The following is a 24,113-nucleotide window of genomic DNA, read 5'->3' as shown; positions in this document are numbered from 1 at the left end:
ATTGGATCTTGGTCCAGCAATGTTTTGATTTAAAAATTCTTACCCTTATTTCAACTTCCTCCATCACCTCATCCCTCCCATCGTTGGCATCACAGTGCTCCTCTAATTCAGGCCTCTGGCTCAGTCCTGATTTTCATTGCTCCATTGCCAGCCACGACTTTGGCTGTCTAAACTCTATTCTTTGGTTGTCTAAACTCTTACTTCTCCCCTCTCTAAACCTCTTCACCTCTTGCTCATCTTTGAGGATCCTTAAAAAATAGTTATTTCACCAAATTTCTCTTCAAATGAAGCTGTGTTAATTTTTTGTCTAATGGCTCCTGTGGATTGCCGTGGGACATTCTAATACTTTAAAAGGTGCTATATAAATGCAAATTGTTGCCTTAACAGGCAAACATGTACACAAATACATCAGACACAGTCAAGTAATTATTTTATTGTAGTCCAGTGATAATGACAGTACAGAATTCCCTTGCAGTCTGTAAAGATGGAGGTTTTTGACCTGTTTAAAATACAGTATAGTAATGGGAGTGAATTCCTACACACATGCTTACACAAGTCACAATACAATGAGGCAAGGACTGCATGTGACCAATTGCGCTCGCACGGAGAAAGGAAACAAAATAAACGTCTAGAAAAATCAAGTATTCCCAAAAATCATGAGTTTTTGTTCTTTCTCTGGTCAGACTTTTTCAAGTTGTCATTTGTTGTGCAGAATGCAGTGCACCATCCAGCAACGAGTTAACTCACGGGTTAGTGTCATAGTCCACGATTCAACTCCATTTGGTTAATTTAATTAATGTAACGATTAACCAGATGGATTATATATTACACGGTGTGAGGAAACTCAGCAGGAAATGAAAAGTAGGGGTGGGATGGGTAGGAATTAGATTGTGGGATGCCTGCAGTTAGCAGCTGTGTTTCTTGTCAGAATTAACGTTTTTTTGCACAAAAATAATGCCAGCTTGGAAAAGCCCCATATCAATAATGCCACTGTGAACACGACCGGCTTCAACATGGCGAGACACTAAGTTGATAGTCCTACATGCCTTCTCTCTCTTGCTGTAAATATTCAAGTTTACATCATATACTAAAAACGTAAACTACACTGCTAGCTGGACACAGGTACGAGAACATCGCACAGTCACTTTCTGAAGGATGGACAAAGCCCCAGTGTAGATTCCGACACAGAATGTTATCCTGAGATTAATCTTCTTCGCTACCAGTTCCTGACCGTTCCTGAAAAGGCACAAAAACACACAAAAATCATAAGAACATAAGAAATAGGAGCAGGAGTAGGCCACTCGGCCCCTCTAACCTGCTCCACCATTCAATAAGATCATGGCTGATCTTCTACCTCAACTCCACCTTTCCATTCTATCCCTATAATCTTTAATTCTGTTAATACCTAATAATCTATCTCTGTTTCAAATGTACTTAGCAACTAAGCATTCTCAACTCTCTGGGATTGAGAATTCCAAAGATTGACAACTCTTTAAATGAATACATTTCTCTTCATCTTAGTCCCAAATTGCAACCCCTTATCTTGAGACAATTACCTCTAGTTCTGAACTCCCCAGCTAGAAGAAACATCCTCCCACAACTACCATGTCAAACCCCTTAAGAATTTTATATATTTCTATGAGATCACTTCTCATTCTTCTACATTCTAGGTAATATAGGTCTAGTCTACTCAATTTCTCATGGTCTAAAAATTTACTATTCTGCCTTCATTCCACCCCTGTTCCTTCAGTTTTCTACTTTTCAGTGCAGCTATCCAGCTGAAACATTGCTGCATTTTAAAGTCTCTTGGTTAATCTAGTGACAATATACACACAAACAGTTGTGATTACTGACAGAATTCCAATTGTACAACTTTGACATTCCTGATATTCCTCCTCCCCACCCCCACATACACTTCTCAATGCCTGCTCCTGTTGGCACTGACTACCATCTGGTACTTTATCCAATTGCTCATTCTTCATATGTGGCCTCATTGAGTATTAGGAGAGGTTATACAACCACAGGGATAGTTGCTAGAGCCAAGCCCAGTCCTAATCTCGCCTAACATTCACATTTGTGCAGTTTCTAGCAGGCATTGCTGGATAGTGATCAGAAGTGCAAAGTCCTGGGAACAGAAAGATCAGTTGTTGAACCCATTAAATTCACGCTGGCCAACATCAGACCAGAGTAAATTGATAAAAATAAACTTGTAGTTAAGGAAGGTACAGCAGCTTCATCTTGCAGAGGTAGGATGTGAGTTCCTGATCTCAGGCTGGTAACTGCGGGGGCAGAGGTAGGGGGTTGAGGTGGGGAGAAGGGTGGAACACACAGGCAGTTTTTGTCCTTCTAGTATTGCATGGTGCAGTGCAGTTCGTACAAAAAGCACAAAAATCTTGTTAACTGTTGTCGGTGAATTAAATGGCGGCAGCTGCAGGTCTCAAAAGCTACAACTTTGAATGCATGAGGTCAACATGGAGGAGGCTACAGGCCACCCAATACAGGAGATCCCGTGTCACTGACTTAAACTCAACTTTGTACAATGTAAATACTGCAATAACGGGCTCAGGTACTGGGTCCCACCTCATCCACTTCCTCCTCCGTGTCATCATCGCTTACAACGGGTTTGGATTTGGAAGTACGGCTGGAGCGTTTGCGTCCTTTCACTCGGTCCTGGCTCTTCTCCTTCCGGCCGAGCTTAATCTTCACTTTCACTGAACGAGCTGAGAGAGAGAGAGAGAGATGGAATCACAAAGGGTGAACCTAATCCAAGTACATTCACTCTCATCACAACTATCAAGAGTCAGAATGTCTTCCCTCGACCCAGAACATGATCATTCACTAAACTGTTAATCAGTCAGAGTGTATTCCCTTGAGCCTCCAATGTTCCCATGACCCTGGTTATGCTCATTCCCTAAATGGTCTGTAAGAGGGCAGCTCTTGAGAATATGCCTCACAGCAATATCCTCTTTAGACAGGCCGTTATCAGGGCTTCCTTCTTCCCCAGCAGACCCTACTCTAGCAGAGTGAGCAGATAGGCCACTTTCCCCACGGTGGCAGGGTGGTCATAGCCGGCTATCAGACGGAACTGGACAGACTGATGAAGGGGAAGTAAAATTCTGGTATTTCTCCCCTACAGTGCGTGAATGGTAAGCAGTGGTTAGCAGATTCCTAATCAACATAACAATATTGGCAGTTACAGAATTCCACCATCTAAATCAAACCATTTTCTATCCCTCCACCCAGCCCCAGTCACCCCAAAATCATCAATCATCTTCCCATGCAATTGCTGAAAGTGTAACATCTGTCCATTTACCTCCTCACTCCTCACTGTCCAAGGCACCAATCACTTCTTCCAGGTGAAGCAGTGATGTACTTGCACTTCTTTCAGTTTAGTCTACTGTACTTGCTTCTCACAATGCGGTCATCTCTACATTGGGGAGACTAAACACAGACTGGGTGCTCAGTCTGTAAGCATGACTCTGACCTTCCTGTCACTTGCCATTTCAATTCATCATCTTGCGTTCTCATACTCACATTCTGTCATCAATGCTACAATGTTACAAAGACGCCCAAGGCAAGCTTGAGGGACAGCACCTCATCTTCTGATTAGGCACTCTACAGCTTTCTGGACTCAAATTCAACGATTTCAGACCACGAGCTCTGACCTCCATTTTGAATTTCCCCCACCAAGTGCCAGTCCGTATCCAGTTTTTGTTTTTTCAGACAGTGTTGACCTTTCTCTATGATATATTCTGCTATTACACTCTCAGACAGTGCGACCATTATTCTGCTATTAACACGTACTCTCTGGATCTACCCTGGGCGGGTGGGGCGCTGAGCTTGAGCTCACCAGCGAAAGCGGCTGCTGAGCTCTTGAGGCGCTATTGCGCAGGCATTCTGATCTCCCAGTGTACTGGGAGATCGGCTGCAGTCCACCCGCCCCACAGACATTAGACACCACCCCCCCCACGAACATCGCTCCCCCCCCCACCAATCGCCCCCGTCTGCAGAGTTCCCTCCCTTCTTCCCTGATCACATCCTGCAGAGTTCCTTCCCTCCCTCCCACTCTGATCACCACTCCTGTGGAGCTCCCTCCTGTCATAGCTCCACCCCCACACCCATAGGGAGGCGATGACCTAGTGATATTATCGCTGGACTACTAATCCAGAAACTCAGCTAATGTTCTGGGGATTGGGGTTCGAATCCCGACATGGCAGTTGGTGGAATTTGAATTCAATAAACAAAATCTGGAATTAAGAGTCTATTGATGACCATGAAACCATTGCCAATTGTTGGAAAAACCCATCTGGTTCACTAATGTCCTCTAGGGAAGGAAATCTGCCATCCTTACCTGGTTTGGTCTACATGTGACTCCAAATCCACAGCAACGTGGTTGACTCTCAACTATCTTCGGGCAACTACAGATGAGCAATAAATGCTGGCCAGCAAGTGACGCCCATGTCCCATGAATGTATAAAACAAAAACTCTGGCTCTACCCCCTTGGCGCTGCCCCAGCACAGCTATGGTGTCCAGTGGGCAGTGCCAGGGTGCCCAGCGGCATGGCCTGGCCCTGCCCCCAACCAGTTGATGGCTTCAATGGCCTCCAGTCCCCTTGGCGAGACCATCACGTCTACTCTCCCTCTGGTGGAGACATCTGTCATTCTCGCCAGTGAGAATCTTGACTGGTGAGCAAGTAAGGCCAAATGAGTCCAGGACGATAGCATCTGGGACTTGCTAATGACATTTAAATTATGTCATAAATATTTAAATAACTTTGCATCCTTTCTGGGCATGAAACTAATTTCACTGGCAAAACAGGGTCAGTACAATTGGGGGAGGCAAGAAACTGGCCACGTATCTCATTTTCCGTCTCTCACCCGAAAGCCGGGTGGGATGAGGTCGTAAGATCATGCCCTCTCTCTTAATACTATCATTATCACTTTCCTTGTCTTGTGTTCCATGATGTTTTTGTCATTTAATCATTCCAGCCCTCTAACCTATCCCTGACCTTCTATTTTGTTCCACCTGCCCCTCTCTGCTTTTTCAACAGCATAAAACTCATCACATCTCTACCTTTCTCCAGTTCTGAACAAGCGTCATAGTGGACTCTAAATGTTGACTCTGTTTCTCGCTCCACAGATGCTGTCAGACCTGCTGAGCTTTTCCTGTTTTTACCCGAACATAATTTCTTAGCAACTCTCCTGTGTGGTAGTGGAGTAATCCAAGATGAATGGGGAATAGAAAATCAAAATGAAAGACAAAATGGAAACTGAATTTCCCACAAGTCTTACATTCTGATTCCGATCCTTCTTCCTCCTCCTCCTCTCCTTCCTCACTATCATCTTCACTGTCTTCTTCCTTCTCGATTTTCTGCCGTACACTGGTGAAAACAGACTGAAGCACAATCGAATCCTCATAGATCTAAGATTGTCAGAAAGAGGTTTGATCAGCTGCAAATACAATGGCAACAAAATCAACTGGTACGGTGAGACAGTTGGTCTGATCTGCTTCTGGGTCTCCCTTCTGGGTAGAGGAAGGCATTTTCAACAAGCTTTAGTCAGGAGATTTAATGGGTGGTGGCGGGATAGCGATGGCTGAACAGATTACGATCATTCTATGCTCTTGCATGGTTTGAATGGATAATCTTCATTAATATTTATCTCGGGGTGCAGGGATGCTGATTGCTAAAAAGACTAATAAATTGATAAAGTGAGGGGTCTGATTACGAACAAAGATCACACAAGGATGCTTTATAAACAGGCACAGTGTACCAAAGCAAGGAATTTACGCTAAATCTTTATAAGTCCCTGGTTTGGCCGAAGCTGTAATGCTGTGACCAATTCCTGGAACCAAACATTTCAAAGCCTTAGATTCAGTGGAGAGGAGATTTACCAGAATTGTACCAGCATTGAACTACTTCAATTCCATGGAGAGATTGGAGAAGGTGGGATTTCTTTCCTTAGAATAGAGGACGTTAAGGGAAGGCGTAATAAAGCTGTTCAAAAATTCTGAGGGGTTTTGATAGAGTAGATAAGAAGAAACTATTTCCAGTGGCAGGAGGGTCAGTAATCACCAGAAACATACTTAAGACAATTGGAAACGAAGCTGGGGGGGGGAGGGTGCATTGGGTAGATCAGACCAAATTTATGTTACGCAGTGAGGTGTTATGATCTGGAAATGCACTGGCTTAATGTGTGGCGTAAGCAGGAGAGGTGCAAGATTCTTCTAAAAACCCAGCACGGGCACAATGGGACAAATGGTCTTTTTTTGTGTTCTACAATTCTATGATTCCAGACCTTTTCTGTTACCCACCAGTGATCCCTCCAGGTTGTATGTCTGTGCATTCTGACACAGCAACATCACATCTCTTTCCAGGTCGTTGAGACTGCGGTACTTGTGATTACGGATCCGCTCCTACTGAGAGAAAGGTGGCAGTCAGCTCATTCACCAGCAGAAGTTCCACAAATCTAAACCTTCCTTCCAGGAATGTGCAGTGACTGTGATAGCAGAGCCTGCTGTTACTCAGAACGGGTTATTACTCATAAACTGGCTGGGGTTCACTGAATCTCTGCTGGGTGAATTTGCAGAAACAAAATGCTCCAACTGCACTCAAAGGAAGGAAGAGCTGACGGGGTCAGCGCTTCTCCAAAGAGCGCTTCCCATCAATCAAATATAGAGTGACTCTTAACATAACAGGAAAGGAGGCATCAGCTTAGGCCATTGCCATGGTGGGTGAAGACAAAAACCCTGGTAATGAAAGAAAATAATTTGGGATCCCAGAGGGGCACATTCAATCTGAGTGGATCATCTATCGAGCTGTTCAAGTACCATCAGCTTGGGGCATGTGCTATTGGGTTGTGCCATGTACCATCAGACTGGGACACTAAGTCCGGGGTACAAATTCTCACCTATTATTTTTCAACCTGGCTGAGCCTGACTGCTTCATATGCCCACTTCATGTAGAGCAATGCTACAGATGCCTCACCATCAGCTATGGAAGCATGGATGATGGAGAGAAGAAAATGTTTTGAAATTCTGGACTGGTCCATGTAGCGTATTTAGAAGTTACAATGCTGGAGCTTGCTGCATAAAACCCAACATTCAGAACACATTTTAAACAGAGTACTGTCATGCAAGTGGTCGCATGGGAGTGAGTATACCTTGATCTTCCGGAAGTCAACAGGTTTGCGGATGAGTTCATAGTACTCTGGAAGCTCCTTGCGAGAGGGAAGTTGAATGAAGACTTCGCTGAGCTGCCGGCCAGTACTGCTTTAAAACAGAAATAAAAACCTGTCGATTATCAGCCGTTCACGGCACATAAGGAGTACTGTGTGAAACAAAGTGCTAGTGTTTGCAGGCACTGCATAATCTTAGTAGAATAACACTGCCATCTCACCCTCAATACAACACACACTAACCAGCTTTTAGCAGTAACATGCTGACTCTTGTTTTAGTTTTGTGCTAATTACAGACTTCAGAATCTTGAGCATCAGTTTTGAGAACATATAGTGTAGAACAGAATCTTGCAGCACAGAGGGAGGACATTTAGCTCATCATGCCTGTGCCAGTTCTTTGAAAGTGCTATCCAGTTAGTCTCATTGTCCTGCTCTTCCACAACCGGACAATTTTCTCCATCAAAATATTTATTCAATTATCTTTTGAAAATTGTTTCTGAATCAGTTTTCATTGACTTTTAAAATGTGCATTCTGGATTCTAGTAACTATGGTGTAAAAAAATTTCCCCTCAATTCACCTCTGATTCTTTTGTCAATCATCCTGAATCTGTACCTTCTAGTTTGGAAAAACGTGTGGTGCTCAACTATGCAGATCCCAGGCTCCATGCCCTCGGTATCCTCTCACTAACCCCCTGAAGCGACTGTCTCACTAACCTGTCCTTGTATTTGATCACCGCCTCCACAGTTTTCTTCATTTTTTTGGTGAGGTTTGGGGGGTTTGGCGACAGTTTTTCTGCTGGTGGCCGCCCACGTTTCTTTTTCTTCTTCTCGTCGTCATCCTTGTCCCGACTGCTGCGTGTGCTGGTGGTCGCCATAACTAACGGCGGGTCAACATCTCTCTTTCGCTTCCGGGCTTTTTTCTGACGAACCTCTTCTTCAATCTCCTCAAGGTTGCCCTCTTCTATGGCCTGTTGGGAGAGAACGAGGTCACAATGAAACCCATTCTTTTTGGTACCTTACTCAGCCAGTGGACCTGTGGAGTGTAGGTGTGAGTGCAATCCTAATGTGCTGGGTAGTGTGACTTACATTCAGATGTTTCTACTCCGTGGAATTCAGCGAACAGGTACAGTTGTTGACTCGCTCCTTCACCTGGTTTCATTGACCATATCCACCAGTTGCTGCCGTGACCATTTGGACGTAGCTTGCTTCTGAAAGGATTCATCTCCTTGAGTGATGGTGCAGTGTTCGGCCTGTGTTGTTTATGTATAAGAACACCCAACGATTGGGCTGCATTCCCACGCACTCACACTCCTACCTTGAGCCACTGTTTCTCGGTTAAGGAGTCGCTGTAGTCCACTTCCTTCCGCTGCCGCGAGCCTCGGCCAAACATCTTCTCCTCCTCCTCCTCACACGTCAGCCTCTCCACCTCAGCATCGTCTTTCAGGATCCAGTTTGGAAGCTCGTCTTCTTCCATCAACCGCGGTTTTCGCTTTGGGTTCCTGGCCTCCTCCCGACGACGGTCCAAATCCATCCGCTAAACCGAGCAAGAAACAGAGAGAGAATTGAGCTGGTCTTCAACACTCACATCCTCTTTCGTTTTGGCATCTACAGTTGATTGGAAGCTCCAGAAATTTCTCAATCATACAGAAGTCTGCTTGTCATTTCAGCCAGACCATCAAGGCAAGTCACCTGACCCCACTCCCTGGAGGATTTCCCTTACCACTGTGAAGCACTGCTTTAAGTTTATTTATTAGTGTCACAAGTAGGCTTACATTAACACTGTAATGAAGTTACTGTGAAAATCCCCTAGTCAGCACACTCCGCACCTGTTCGGGTACACTGAGGGAGAATTTAGCACAGCCAATGCACCTAACCAGAACAGCTTTCGGACTGTGGGAGGAAACCGGAGCACCTGGAGGAAACCACGCAGACACAGGGAGAACGTGCAGACTCTGCACAGAAAGTGACCTGAGCTGGGAATTGAACCCGGACCTCTGGTGCTGTGAGGCAGCAGTGCTAACCACTGTGCCACCGTGCTGTCCAAAGTGGTGCAGAGCAAGGGGCTCCCATGTTGAAGGAAAATCTCACACCATTCCCAGCAAAAGATGGAAAGAACTTACATTTTTATAGTGCTCTTCACAACCTGGAGAAGTCCTAAAGCTCTTTACCGCCAATTAAATAATTTTGAAATGTAGTCAGTATTGACATGAGGGAAACACAGCAGCTAAGTTACATACAACAAGCTCCCACAAACTGCATTGTGATAATGATCAGATCATCTAATTTAATGGTTAAGAGAGAAATATCCCAGTACATTGAAACAAACTGTCCTACCTTTTTTGAATAGTGCCTTGGGATCTTTCTAACTTTCAACTGAGAGAACCTCAGTGTACTGTCTCATCTGGAAAATTGCATCTCCAACAATGCAGTGGGAGTGTCAGCCTAGATTTTTGTGCTCAAGTCTATAGAGTGGGACTTGAACTCTGAGTGTCGGATTCAGTGGGGAAAATGCAACCATGGCTGACGCTTCCTAGTGCCCCAGCAGGCAAAGACAGAAACTACTCTAGGACTAAACCGCGTGGATCCGAAGGTGCCCACTTCAATTCTCCATCTGTAAAGAGTCAGTTGATTTTAGCAAGCCATAATGGATTGGGCTGCTACAATTGGTTTCAGTACCCTGGTTTTAAGAGAGGCACAAATCAGATAGGGTTCCTTATATCACTACTCAGAAGTTCACAATGGAACGTGTGTCGGAGGACGCTGGGCAAGGACATAGCGGGCCAGATGTGATATATTTCAAAGTTGAATACGCGGCTGATACTCTCTAGGCTCATGCCTGAAGTAAGACAACCTGGGCAAGGCACCCAGAGAGCTTAAAGGTCCATGGAAATTGTGCACCAAAAGGAATTAAGATCTTCAGAAGAGGAGAATAGATAGAAATCAGGTTTAAGTAGAAAATTTTATGCTGTAGCAGCTGTCACTGCGTACCATGAAGAGATCGAATTCCTCTTCGTGTCTGGCTATCATCTGATTCACCGTCTCATCATCAGGAACCTCATCTTCTTCCTACAATCAAACAGATAACAGGTTATAGATTGCGATGGAAGAGAGAGTGGAGGTTGAGATACAATGCAACAAATTTCCTCTGCAACATAAATATTCTAAATCGCCCTGCTTTTAACTGTCTTCAGAAGACAGTAGGAGAAGTGAGTGAAGCACAATGCATAAATCCCCGCCTCCCATTATGAGCCCCCAAACTTGGCCGGGACGCTGTCAGGGAATGCAAAGTCATCTGCATATAGGATTAGTGAGGAATATCAGCCCCTCAAACACCACCAGTCAGGATACAGTGTCCTGGCAGGGACAGAACCTACGAAGTACAGACAAAGAAAGAAAATGGGTAATACTAGTTAAAACCAACATGTCATTAATTGGATCTTTCCATGGTATTTTCTGTTGGGCATTGCACATTTAATTAGGCTTTGTGAGTAATCAAAAGTTACCATCTAGGGCAACAGGGCATGAATGTTGTAGTGGTCACTTGCAACTGATTTCTAGCCTGTAGAGGAATGCAGTCTGACCCAAATGGCTAATCACCATGAGGTGCTGCATTCAGTGACAGTCGAGAGAAACCAAGTATTTAATCAATAAATCAAAGACTTTTGATGCCTCTGTACCTATCCTCTCAAGCAACTGGCAGAGGAAATGTCTGCATTCACCCATCCAGCTTCTTGGAGGGACTTTACAGATAAAATAAAGAATCAAAACAAACTCCCGTCCCCTCACCCCAACATGATCATTCACATATGAAAGAGGACAACAGGACGCCATGCAGAACAGATGCTTAGCAAACTGCAACTGTGACATTGACATGAAGCTGGAATCACAAGGCACACATTCCACACAAGGCTGATTTCTGACACTCATTTCCGGTCTCAGTTCATATTAAACTGCAGTTAGCTTCACAAGTGGCACAATGAGCTTTGAATTTACGTTGTTGACCATTTTAGGGAATGCGCCACTGATGAAACTCAAGTGTCCGGGGACACTGGATACTACTTAATAGCGCAACTAAAGTTATATAACCGAGAACCTTATATTGAGGGTGGGGTGAGAAACAGAGAAGATATTATAACTGGGAGCCTTATACAGAGGGTGTATGATAGAGAGGGTTATAATTGAGAGATTTATAATGAGGGGTGGGGTGTGCAATGGAGAAGGTATTATAACTGGGAGCTTTATAATGAAGGTGGGGTGTACTCCATAAGTCTGTTCATGTTCCCTTGATCCAAAACATCACTCTATGCAGTGAAACATCAGGCATGCAGTCACAGACAATGCAAGGAATTCATTACAATAAAGAAGAAACAAAATTAATGTTTTTTGGTAGCTTTCATACACCCTGTAATTTCTCTCCATTACTCCCACATCTTATCTGGAGATGAGATGATTGGAGGGACTGGAGGACTGAGACCTGGAATGTCCACCCTTTGCAGGAGCGAGAATGCCACCATGAGTTGCGACAAGCAGCTGGTCCCCAAGGTCCCAGCCTTGAAGGATCTGACTACAACTGCGGCTAATCAGCAGCATGAGGCTATAGGCAGGGATTTAGTGATTTGAAATTGTAAATGTGCTGCGGACAAGGAACCATATCTAATCACCTCCTGTGACACAGCTGTCTCCAGCAAGGCCACCATTTCCTTTCTGCATCACTGTGTTCACCAAATTTCTTTTTATTGCTAACATTATTATCCTTTATCATTTCTCCAGCCTTGTCCTGCAACTATTCTCCATGCTGACAGCAAGGGCCTGTGCTGGCAAGGTGCAGAAGAGGAGGTGGCTAGGCTCTCCCTGTCCATAAGGGCAAAGCTCCACCTCTTACACCTAGTACCAGGAACACTCCCACCGCTAATGGTTCAGCAGAGGTTAGTTTGAATAAAAAACATCAGTAAAATTTTAATCCGAGTGTTACAGCACAGGAGACTATTCAGCCCAGCATGCCTGTGCTTGCTCTTTGAAAGAGATAACATGCAGGTATAGAAAACAACTGAGAAAGCAAATAATGTGCTAGCCTGTATTACAGAGGAATTGGATATAAGAGTAAAGAAGTTTTATTGCATTTATATAGGGCCTTGGAGAGACCACACTTTGAGTACTGAGCAGTTTTGGTCTCCTTACCTAAGGAAGGATATAATTGCCTTAGAGGGAGTGCAACAAAGGTTCACCAGACCAATTCCTGTGATGAAGGGTCTCTCCTATGAGCAGAGATTGAGTAGACAAGGACTAAATTCCCTAGAGTTCAGAAGAATGAGAGTTGATCCCATTGAAAGATATAAAATACTTAAGGAGCTTCATAAGGGTAAATAAGGGTAAAAAGCCGGGTAAATGTTTTCCCTCGTAAGGTTTTAGAACTAGAGGTCTCAGTCTCAGGATAAGAGGTTGGCCATGACTAAGATGAGGAGAAATTTCTTCACTTAAAGGGTTGTGAATATTTTGAATTCTCTACCGCAGAGAGTTCATTTGTTGAGCATATTTAAGTCAAAGATTGACAGATTTTTAGATACTAAAGGAATCAGGTGATATGGGGATAGTGCTGGAAGGTGTAGCTGAGGTAGATCAGCCATAATGTAATTGGATGGCAGAGCAGGCTCAAGGGGCCAAATGGCCTACTCCTGCTCCTATTTCTTATATCCAATTAGACCTACTCTCTGCTCTTTCCCCAGAACCTTGCATTTTTTTCCTTTTCAAGTATATATCAAATTGTCTTTTGAAAGTTACTACTGAATCTGCTTCCACCACCCTTTCAGGCAGTATTTTCCAGATCGTAACAACTCACTATGTTAAAAAAAGTCTCCTCATCTCCCCCTCTTTAACATCCTCCGCCTTTTGAGTAAGAAAAGATTAGCGAGTGTGGGATGTGCAGAATCCTCTGCAGTTTCCCCGACTTAAATCCAAAAACAAATGTAAAATAATCAGTAAACAAGCCCCCCCCTGTGACAGGAGGCTCCAGTGTCTCACCCCAACACTTGTGAAAAATCTTTTGGCAAAAGTGTTCAATTGGAAGAAAACACTGTTGACATTGTTCCTGCTCTTTTATATAACATAATGCGTGCATAACGTTTAGTAACATTTTGCCAAAGACCCGAAACAAGAGGAGCCCTCCGGCACAGCCTGAGAATAAGATGATGCGCAGATGCAGGTCGGACTACAAACTAGTCTACTTACAGTATGTCCTTCCGATCCTTTCACCTCCGCTGCCACAACCTCAGACTATGTTAATTGGGGAAAAAAAAACAACAAACAAATATCCCATTACTTCATTTTTCAGTCACCACTGATTACATGGAAAAGTTGAGACAAAAAACGTTTTTATTAGAAGTCGTCCCAGCTATAGACAAGGCCAGTGCAATTCTGTGGTAACTTCTGATGAAGGGAGAGGGAGTATTTTTAAAATGTATTTACAGGATGTGAACCTGACTGGGAAGGCCAGTATTTATTGTCTGTCCTCTAGAAAAGTGTTGTGAGCCACCTTCTTAACTATAATTGAATGGCTTGCTGGGCCATTTTAGAGGCCAGTTAACAATCAACCACATAGATGTGGGTCTAGATTCAGACCAGATAAGGCATATTTCCTTCCCTAAAGGACATGAGTGAATCAGATGTTTTTTTTTAACAACAATCTGGTAATTTAATGGTCACCATTGCTGATACTCGCTTTTTATTTGCAGATTTCTTTCATTAATTAAATTTAAATTCCCAGCTGCCACGGTGAGATTTGAACTTGTGGCTCTGAATCATTAGACCAGAAATTTGGATTACTAAAGCTACTATACCCTGCACATTTTCAGGACCATATTCCTAATGGAGCTTTATGCCCCAGAGTTTGATTGTCTGCTGGAGACACAGCTTAATTACGAGGAGGGGTTTGGTCCATTGGCAGTGAAGATTTGTTTGTTTTATGTGAATGAAATGGATCATTGATTTTATGAAATAAAGGCAGAAAATACTTCAATATGCAGCAGGCCTGATGCGAAAGATGGGTAACTTTGACCAAGCTTTTGACTATTTATTCTAATATTCTTTGGCTCATTGTCACCATTTTTTGCCTGATTATGGGCCTTGAGAAAGCACTTGCATTTATATAGCATCTTTCATGAACTCAGAAAACCCCAAAGAGCTTGACATCCACTTTTGAAGTGTGGTCGCTATTTCAACGTAGGAAAGGTGGCAGTTAATTTACCGACAGCAAGCTCCCACAAACAGCAATGTGATAACGGCCTGATAACCAGTTTTAGTGATGTTGGTTGAAGGATAAATTTTGGAAAACACTAGAGATAACTGCTCTGTGCTTTGAAATAGTGTTGTGAAATTTTTTAAGAGTCCATCACAGAGGGCAAATGGGCTTCCTAAAGTGCAATGCACCCTCAGTACTGCACTGGCAGTGTATGTTTTGATCCGTCAGTGGGATGTGAGTGTCACTGGCAACGTCAGCATTTGTTGCCAATCTCTAGTTACCCTTGATGGTGAGCCAGCTTCTTGAAATCGCTGCAGTCCATGTGGTGTAGGTATATCCACAATGCTGTTAGGGTGGGAATTGCAGGCTTTTGACTCAGCCTCTGTGAAGGAATGGTGATATATTTCCAAGTTAGGATAGTGAGTGGTTTGGAGAGGAACCTGTAGGCGCTGTTGTTCCTTTTATTTGTTGCCCTTGTCTGGTAGAGATTGTGATTTTAGAAGATGCTATCAGGGTTGGGCTAGATTTTTGTGTTCCAATTTCTGGAGTTGGTCTTAAATGCATGACCCTCTGACTCAGAGGTGACAGTGCTACCCATTTAGCCATGGCTGACATTTTGGCAGATTTTATTACTTTAATTATATATATATATATATATAGAATTGCAAGTCAGGGGTGCGAAAGAGGGATGTCCCTATACAACAAAAGAGGGGGGAAGAAAAGAGCCACTTTTTCCCACTGGTCACAGCCATCAGCCAGATATGCGGTAGACACAGTTGGAAAGGTCAGAAAACATTAACAGCAACCTTCTTGGGCCTCAGAGCAACCTTTCCCACAGCTTCTCAAATCCACCCCAAGTTTCAGACCAGTCTTGCTACCCTAATCAAGGTCCTATATGTGACATGGCCAGGCTGAGTATAGACAATTAAGGTGTGATCTAATCGAGGTGTTTAAGATAAAGATGTTGACACAGTGGATAGAAACTATTTCTTCTTGTGTGGGAAGTCCAGAACAATCTTTAAGATCAGAGCTAGGCCATTCAGTGGTCATTTCAGGAAGCGCTTCTTCATACAAAGGGTGGTAAAAATCTGGAACTCTCTCCCTCCAAAAGCTGTTGAGTCTGAGGGTCAAGAAAAAAATTCAAAACTGACTGATAGATTTTTGGTGGACAAGGGTATTAAGTATCATGGAACTAAGGTGGGTAGGTGTTGTTAAGGTACAAATCAACCATAATCTAATCGAATGGCAGAAGAGGCTCAAGAAGCTGAATTTCTCCTATCTTATTTAATTACTGATATTTTTCTTCTCCTCCATCAACCACTCTTCCCAAGTAAGCATTCTGCATGGATAAGCCTGTATTGCGAATGTTGGCAGGTTTCGCAGGGAAACCCAGTCCTCACTACGCTTCCATTCATGCTGTCTCACACTTGCTAACTCTCACATAAAAAAACATTTAAGCAAAGCCTTTAAGAAGGTAAAACTCCCCCTGCACTTCACAGGAGTGTGACCAGGCACAATTTGACATCGAGCCACAAAGGAGACATTAGCACAAGTGACCAAAAGCTTGGTCAAAGAGATTTGTTTTAAAGTGCCTCTCAAATGAGGAGAGATAGGTAGAGAGGCAGAGAGGCTCAGGGAGGGAACTGCAGAACTCAGGGCTGGACAACTGAAGGCATAGACGCTCATAGTGGAGCGATGGAAATGGGATGCAAGGATTCAAGAACTGGAGAAGCACAGGGATCTCAGAGGGGCTCTAGGGTTGGAGGAGATTACAGAGATAGAGGGGGTGAACGTGAGGATGTGAACACACACACACCTACACACATCCAGCGGGTATTGCTAAATAACAAGCCGGAGTAGGAAGCCTGGCAGATCTGGAACCAAGCAGAGTTAACCCTTGATGTTTCTGTTAATGTTTCTGTTAATCCTTATGTTTATTTTGTCAATTGAGAAATTACCAGTAACAAGACCAGCCATCACCCAATTAAAGAATTATAGGTTAGTACTCAATAAATGACACTGGCCTATAATAAGCCCACAAAGTTAAAATTTGGTTTCCTTTCATGACGGTATTAAGTTTATGTTGTGGTACAATAAATATTAACCTATGTGCAGCTGGATCGTGCCTGAGCTGCGTGATGCTCCCCACCAGATTAGACCACAATACCTACACAAACCCAAAGTCAGAGTTTATTGCAATGGAATTACAATTCTGAGCTCCGATTCCCTTAAATACACTGTAACTGGCACCAAGTGTCGATGAGCAACAACAACAGTAACAACTTGTATTTATAGTAAGAAGTCCCCAAGTGCTTCACAGGAGCGTTATCAAACAAAATATGAACCAAACCACATATGGAGATGTTAGGACTGGTGACCAAAAGCTCGGTCAAAGAGCTAGGTTTTAATAAGTATCTTAAAGGATGACAGTGAGGTAGTGAGGCAGAGAGGTGGAGGTAGAGAATTCCAGAGCTTATAGCCAGGCAGCTGAAGACATGGCCACCATTGGTGGAGTGATTAAACTCGGGAATGTTCAAGAGGCTAGAACTGGAGGAGTGCAGATATCGCAGAAGGTTGTGGAGCTGTAGATTATAGAGCCAGGGAGGGAAGAGGTGGGGGGAGGGGACATGAAGACAGTGATGAGAATTTCTAAATCAAAGCATTGCTTGACTGGGTGATAATGAACACAGAGGAGATGGGTAAACAGGATGTACTACAAATTCAGACACAGATGGTTGTTTTAGATTACTTCAAGTTCATGGAGGGTAGGACATGCAAAGTTGCACGGGAATGAGTTGGAATAGGTAAATCTAAAGGGAACAAATGCATGAATAAAAGTTTCAACAGCATAAGAGCTGAGCAGAGTTGCAGTCAGGAGATGTTATGATGTGGAACATGCAAGGTAAGGTTAGTGTCGTTGGAAGCTCAGCTCAGGGTCAATTACGACAATTTGGTTCAGTCTTGGTTACCAATAGCTAGGAAACAGAGTTTATAGCAGGAACTAAAGCCAACAGCCTAGGTCTTTCCAAAATTTAATTGGAGAGAATTTCTGCTCATCTGATAATTTAGCACCATTTGAGGAGTTGAGCAAGGTGGTGGTGATGGGGTGGAGCTGTGTTGTCAACACAGATTTGAAAACTGCATTTTCAGTTGATGTTTCCACGGGCAGCATGTAGAAGAGAAATAAGTTTTAAAGTTTATTTATTAATGTCACGAGTAGACTTACATTAACACTGCAATGAAGTTACTGTGAAAATCTCCCAGTCGCCACACTCCAGTGTTCGGGCACACTGAGGGAGAATTTAGCATGACCAATGCACCTAACCAGCACGTTTTCCAGACTCTGGGAGAAAACCGGAGCACCAGGAGGAAACACACACAGACATGGGGAGAATGTGCAGACTCCACATCGACAGTGACCCAAGCCAGGAATTAAATCTGGGTCCGTAGTGCTGTGAGACAGCAGTGCTAACCACTGTGCCACATGGCACGGGTGGGGGGGTGGGGAATAATTGCACAGAAGTGAGAAGGGAAGCCAGAAGGTGGCTCCAACTGGATAGATAGGAACGGAGAACGGATCCAGGCAATCCCACCAGCTGGGTGACAGTGGAGAGGCATTGGAGGCAGATAGTGTGTGTCAATGATTTCAGACAGGTCAAGAAGGATGAGCAGCAATAGTTTACCTTTGTTACAGTCACATAGGATGCAATTTATGATTTTGAGAACCATTTTGGAACCAGAGCAGGGCAGAAACTTGATTGCAGGGATTCAAACATGACATTCCAGGAAAGATGTGCTGATATCAAAAACCCCTTTCTCTCTTCGGAAACTGATTCTACCCTGCCCTATCCCTGATAGGTGACAAACTAGGAAAAGGTTTTATTTCAGGGTTCAGACAAGGAGAGAAAAAGGATTTTGAAATCAGCTGATATGACAGCCACATACATAAATCTGTAAAGGTGTCATGTTAAATTAATACGCTGGCTAACAGCTGGAGTATAGTGGGTAATTTTGGGCACCACAGTTTAAGAAAGTACTTCGAAGCAGTACAGGAGGAGGCTCACCAGGACACTGCCAGAGATGAGGGGCTTCAATTATAAGGAGATATTGGAAAAGTTAATAGTATTAGAACAGAGAAGGCTAAGAGGTGACATAATCAAGATTTTCAAAATCATAGGATCCCTACAGTGCAAAATGACGCCATTCGGCCCATCGAGTCTGCACCAACCACAATCCCACCCAGGCCCTATTCCCATAACCCCACATATTTACTCTGCTAATTCCTCCTGACACTAGGGTCAATTTTAGCATGGCCAATCAACCTAACCCGCACATCTTTGGACTGTGGGAGGAAACCGGAGCACCCGGAGGAAACCTACGCAGACACGGGGAGAATGTGCAAACTCCACACAGACAGTGACCGGAGGTCGGAGTTGAACCTGGGTCTCTGGCGCTGTGGGGCAGCAGAGCTAACCACTGTGCCATCATGCGGGAGTTTTGATAAAGCAGATGGAGAAAAGCTATTCCCTCTACGAGTGAGTCGATATGAGAGGTTAGAAATTTAACATTAGCAAAAGATCTAGAGGGAAGATAAAGAGAATTTTTTTTCACTTAGTTGTTGGAATCTCGAACGCTCGACCTGAAAAGGCAGTGGAAACTGATTCCGTAATTAATTTACAAATGGAGTTGGAGAAGTGTTTGAGGATGAGGAACTTAGTGTTTGGACTAAAAGCAGAGCTGTAGAACTAAGTACAACTGCTCTTTCAAAGAGCCAGCACAGGCACAATAGGCCGAATGGCCTCTTCCTGTGCCGTAAATTTCTACAGTTCTATGAATGCTACCGATTGTCACCCCTGTTACTATTAAGCATTGTTCTCGAATTTTCTACTCTAACTTGCTTCATGAGGATGTCATGCTTGGTGATAATGCAATTTAAATATAATTACAAGCTGGGACTGTAATGCTAAATTCTCGACATACACAATCAAAGAAACATCCAGCCTGCCAAATCTGCTTTATATCTTGAATCTTTTCACGTTCATGCTCAGGCATTGCACAAGCTCTTCTTCATCTGTAGCAGCTCCTTCCCAGCCTTCACATCAGCCCAACACAGAACTGCCACAGTGCATTGCATGCCCCTGAGCACCTGAGAGCAGAGCACAAGGCTCTATATATAACAATCACACATTATATAGAAGTCTCACATTATATGGAATACTTTCCCAATGTGTGGAATATTTGCATGCTGCATGTAATATTTGCATGCTGCATGTAATATTTGCATGCTGCATGTAATATTTGCATGTACGGAACATTTACATGTTACATGTGGGTCTGTGTACATTGTAAGACTCAGGACGTTACACATCGGCTTGGATTAGGCAAAGTTTCATTTAACACTCACTTCGTCCTGCTCCTCATGTTCCAGTATGGCCTGCAGAAATGCCCGCCTCTCATGGCTGGAGGACTTCTGATCGAACATTCCAGCCTGGATGACCTTCTGGTCCACATTGAGCTTGTATTTGGCCGCTGCCAGAATCTTCTCCTCCACACTGTTCACAGTACACAGACGTAGCACACGCACTTCGTTTTGCTGCCCGATTCGGTGAGCGCGATCCTGAGCTTGTAAATCCTAAAACAAACCAAAGTCACAACGTTGGTCAGAAATTCTCATTTTTTCCCCCCCTTCCTTTCCTTATTGATGAGCCAATCCTAAAGGTATGCTGGCACCCTCCAGATCTCCTGCCTATCTGTAACTGACCAGTGGGAAGTGCAATGGAGCACCCTTTTTCGACTAGTCTGGAGTGAATACCAGCTTTCCCTGCATTGTGATCAAGAACAACTATGAAGAGCATCTTGCCGCAAATACTACACCACAGCAGTATCTGCCATAGTGCAGTTGATGGTGTCAACTCACCCTCCCACTCATGAAGGCCTTCCACTCTTGAAATGACAACATCCTCCGATATCCCCACCAAAATGAACATCCTTCATCTGCATGCCTAGACAAAGGGTTAATATCTTTTGATCAGAACCAAGAACCCTCCTTCCCACTCTTACTCTAGGACACTGAGCTAATGGTAGCAACCCTAACACCTCCCTGGAGGTCATAGAATTATACAACTGGAAGGCCCTATCCACATTCCCACTTATTATTTTGCCAATTGTCTTACACCTGAACTTTCTGGTTATTGGCCCTCCGGCCAGTGGAAACAGTATCTCCTTATTTACTCTTATCAAAACACCTCAGATGTTGAACACTTCTATTCAATACCCCTCATTCTTTTCTGCTGCAAGAACAATCCAACCTTCTCCAGTTTGTCCACATAACAGAAGTCCCTCATCCCTTTTCTACATTTTGTATCATGTTCTGCTATCACACTGAGAAAATAAAACCTCGCTTGTCATAAAACCCAAAGAGCCAGATCTTAAGGAGTTTTATACTGAGTATTAAGAGAGCTGGCTCAGGTGACGGCATTTAGAAAATTACTGAGGCAGAACATGTTACCAATAGTTAATGAACAGCTAAAGGTGGGGAGATAGGTGGGTTAATTACTTCTGCCTGTTTATGTAGGGCTGTACAAAGGGTACATGTAGGGCTGTATGGGTGTACAAAGATAGCACAGTGTGAGAGACAGTGATCTGTGCTGTTGAGCTTTCAACCAGCTGCAACTGGGTAACAGAGCAGGGCAACTGAGAGCAACTCCTTCTCTGCTGTCTACACATATAATAACTGACCTTCCCCATATCTGAGAGAGATGATTGGATCTTAGACCGTTGGGGTCTGAGAGCAAACCAGGCAGGCTCTCTCACTGCTTTACAGTGTTAATTGCTCGGGATTAACAATTACCAGAGCTGTTCACGTCAAATCCCACTGGGAAACTGGAACTGAATAAATCTGGTCAACAGCTGTCACCAGCAGGAATCCCCCCAAATCCTCTCTGTGTCACTCCAGGGCAACTGCGTGCTGTGACTTGGCCCCGTGTTTCTTTTGAGCTAGTGACCGTTGCTATTAAAGGGACCACTCCACAACCATTCACATAAGAAGTTAGGGGGTGGAGGGGAAATGCAGGGTTTCTGACTACTTGCTTCATGCCTCTGAATTATTCTCTGAGCATGAGTTGATTGAACTGGAATATAGGAACAGGAGGATGCTATTTAGCCTCTGGAACCTGTTCCACCATTGAATGAGATCTTGGCTGATCTATGACTAAACTCCATATACCCACATTTGCTGCATGTCCCTTGATACCTTTGGTTAACCAAAATCTATCAATCTCAGGTTTAAATCAAGAACTGACCTATCCATCACTGTGTGCAGAAGTGTTTCCTAATATCACTCCTCAAAAGTCTGGCTCCAATTTTTACGAAGTGGAGATGCTGGCGTTGGACTGAGGTAAGCACAGTAAGAAGTTTAACAACACCAGGTTAAAGTCCAACAGGTTTACTCCAAGTCCAACAGGTTTAATCCAATTTTTACACCATGCCTCTAGTCATAGATTCTCTACCCAGTGAAATAGTTTATCTCTGTCTATCCTGTCTGTTCCCCTTAATAGCTGTTCAAATCACCCCTTGTATAAATTCCTGTGAATACAATTCTAGTTTGTGTAAGTTCTTGTGATTTAACACTTGGTATCCAGGTGTCTTTCTGGTAAATCAATCTTGCACTCCATCCAAGGTTAATATGTCCTTCCTAAAGTGTGGTGTACAGAATTGCTCTCAGTCCTCCAGGTGTGGCCTAACTAGGACTTTGTACAGCTGAAGCATCATATTGCAAAGTTCTGAGGTGTAGAGAGATTTGGGTATTCTAGTGCATGAATTGCAAAAGGTTAGCATGCAGGTATAGCAAGTAATTAGGAACTAATAAAATGGTATATTTTATTGTGAGGGGAACTGAATACAAACTTGGGAGGTTATGCTTCAGTTATTCAAGGCATTGATGAGACCACATCGGGACTACTCTGTAGAGTACTGGTCTCCTTATTTAAGGAAGGCTGTAAATGCATTGCAAACAGTTCAGGGAAAGTACTCAACTAATTCCTGGAATGGGCAGGTTGTCTTGTGAGGAAAGGGTGAACAGGCTAGGCTTATATTCGCTGGAGTTTAGAAGAGTATGAGGTGACATGAGTGAAACAAATAATATCCCAAAGGGTCTTAACAGGATGGACGTGAAAAAGATGTTTCCAATGTGGCACAATCTAGAACTAGGGGTCACCATTTGAGACAAAGATGAGGAGAAAATATTTCTTTGGAACTCTCTTCCTCAAAAGCAGTGAAAGCCTTTAAATACACTTTAAATATTTTTACAGTGGGAATGTGAAGTTGCAGTTACAATCAGATCAGCCATGAACTTATTTAATGGTGAAGCAGGCTGGAGGGGCCTATTCCTTCTCATGGTTCGTATGTTTGTTTGTATGACTTCTACCCCTTTGTATTCCAGTCCTCTTGATACAAGGCCAGCATTCCATTAGCCTTCTGATTATCCTCTGTACCTGTTCATGACATTTTAATGATCTGTGTACCTGGATCCTCAAGTCTATTTAGACCTCCCTCCAGGTTTTCTAGCTTCTCACCATTTGGAAAGTGCCCTGTCCAAAATGACAACCTTGCATTTGTCTATATTGAAACCCACGTGCCAGTTTTGTCCATTTATTTAATCTATCAATATTTCAATGCTGCCTACCCTTGCATCATTGAAAATTTGGATATTTGGCTTTTTATCTCATTACCTAAGTCATTAATAAATATGGGTGAGTAGTTCAGGTCTCTTGGAACACCACTGGTCACATCCTACCAATTTGAGAACCTGCCTGTTATCCCTAACCCCTGTCTCTCAGCCAAATTCCTATTTATTAATTTACAGGATGTGGGCATCACTGGCTGGGCCAGCATTTGTTACCCATCTGAGGGCATTTGTGAGTCAACCACATTGCTGTGGATTTGGAGTCACGTGTAGGTAAGGATGGCAGATTTCCTTCCCTAAAGGATATTAGTGAACCAGATGGGTTTTTATGACAATTGACAATGGTTTCATGGACATCATTAGATTTTTAATTCAAAGTTCACCATCTGCCGCGGTGGGATTCAAATCCGTGTCCCCAGATCTTGCCCTAGGTCTCTGGATTACTAGTCCAGTGATAATACCACTACGCCACTGCCTCCTAACCTGGTCAATAATTTGTCATCAAATAAGGAAGGATATTATTGATTCCAACTTGCTTTGAGATTCAGGATTGATACATTCTGGCGTAACTGCTGAATGTCCCAATAAGAGAACTCTTTGGGTTAATATCTGTTGGTTGTAATTATAGAAATTGACAGCTGTGGAAGTGTCGCTGTGAAACCTTCAGTGAACAGTCACTTCTAACTGTAGACTTGGCAACTGTGGAGTTCAGGTTTCACAGGCAGGCTGCGAGTACAACACTCAGCAGGTAGGATTCACAAAATTCTTTTGCTAACTGCTGAAGTATCTGATTAGGAACAGTTTGCCAACTCGGAGAAGCTCTAATTCCATGGCTACAAATCAAGGACACCAGTGTCCTTAGTATCTAGAAAGTCATAGAGGAAACTTAATATGCTATTCACTGATCATGATTTGGTCTCTTCCACGGTGGAGAAACCAAACAGATTGGGTGATCACTTGACAGAACATCTCCATTCAGTCTGCAAGCATGATGCTGAGCTTCCTGTCACCTGTCATTTT

The 24,113-nt window shown here is 43.5% G+C and overlaps 1 protein-coding gene across 4 annotated transcripts in view; it reads right to left on the bottom strand.

Moving 5' to 3' along the window:
* Nucleotides 1–413: 413 nt before the first annotated feature.
* Nucleotides 414–24,113, bottom strand: part of smarca4a (SWI/SNF related BAF chromatin remodeling complex subunit ATPase 4a) — a 111,377-nt gene continuing 87,677 nt past the window's right edge. Inside the window, exons 28-37 of one of the 4 annotated variants that reach the window (XM_078234886.1) lie at nt 19,815–20,042; nt 13,402–13,446; nt 10,165–10,242; nt 8,492–8,710; nt 7,891–8,144; nt 7,162–7,270; nt 6,314–6,415; nt 5,293–5,422; nt 2,581–2,720; nt 414–1,236 (exon numbers count right to left, since the gene is read on the bottom strand). In XM_078234886.1, the coding sequence (XP_078091012.1) occupies nt 1,204–1,236; nt 2,581–2,720; nt 5,293–5,422; nt 6,314–6,415; nt 7,162–7,270; nt 7,891–8,144; nt 8,492–8,710; nt 10,165–10,242; nt 13,402–13,446; nt 19,815–20,042 (1,338 nt within the window). In that variant the 3' untranslated portion in view covers nt 414–1,203. The remainder of the gene's footprint in view (nt 1,237–2,580; nt 2,721–5,292; nt 5,423–6,313; nt 6,416–7,161; nt 7,271–7,890; nt 8,145–8,491; nt 8,711–10,164; nt 10,243–13,401; nt 13,447–19,814; nt 20,043–24,113) is intronic. The other 3 variants (XM_078234887.1, XM_078234888.1, XM_078234889.1) reach the window with 3 other exon arrangements.

This window comes from Mustelus asterias, chromosome 19, assembly GCF_964213995.1.
Source record: "Mustelus asterias chromosome 19, sMusAst1.hap1.1, whole genome shotgun sequence".
NCBI lineage: Eukaryota > Metazoa > Chordata > Chondrichthyes > Carcharhiniformes > Triakidae > Mustelus > Mustelus asterias.
This window is presented reverse-complemented; position numbering and strand designations above follow the sequence as displayed.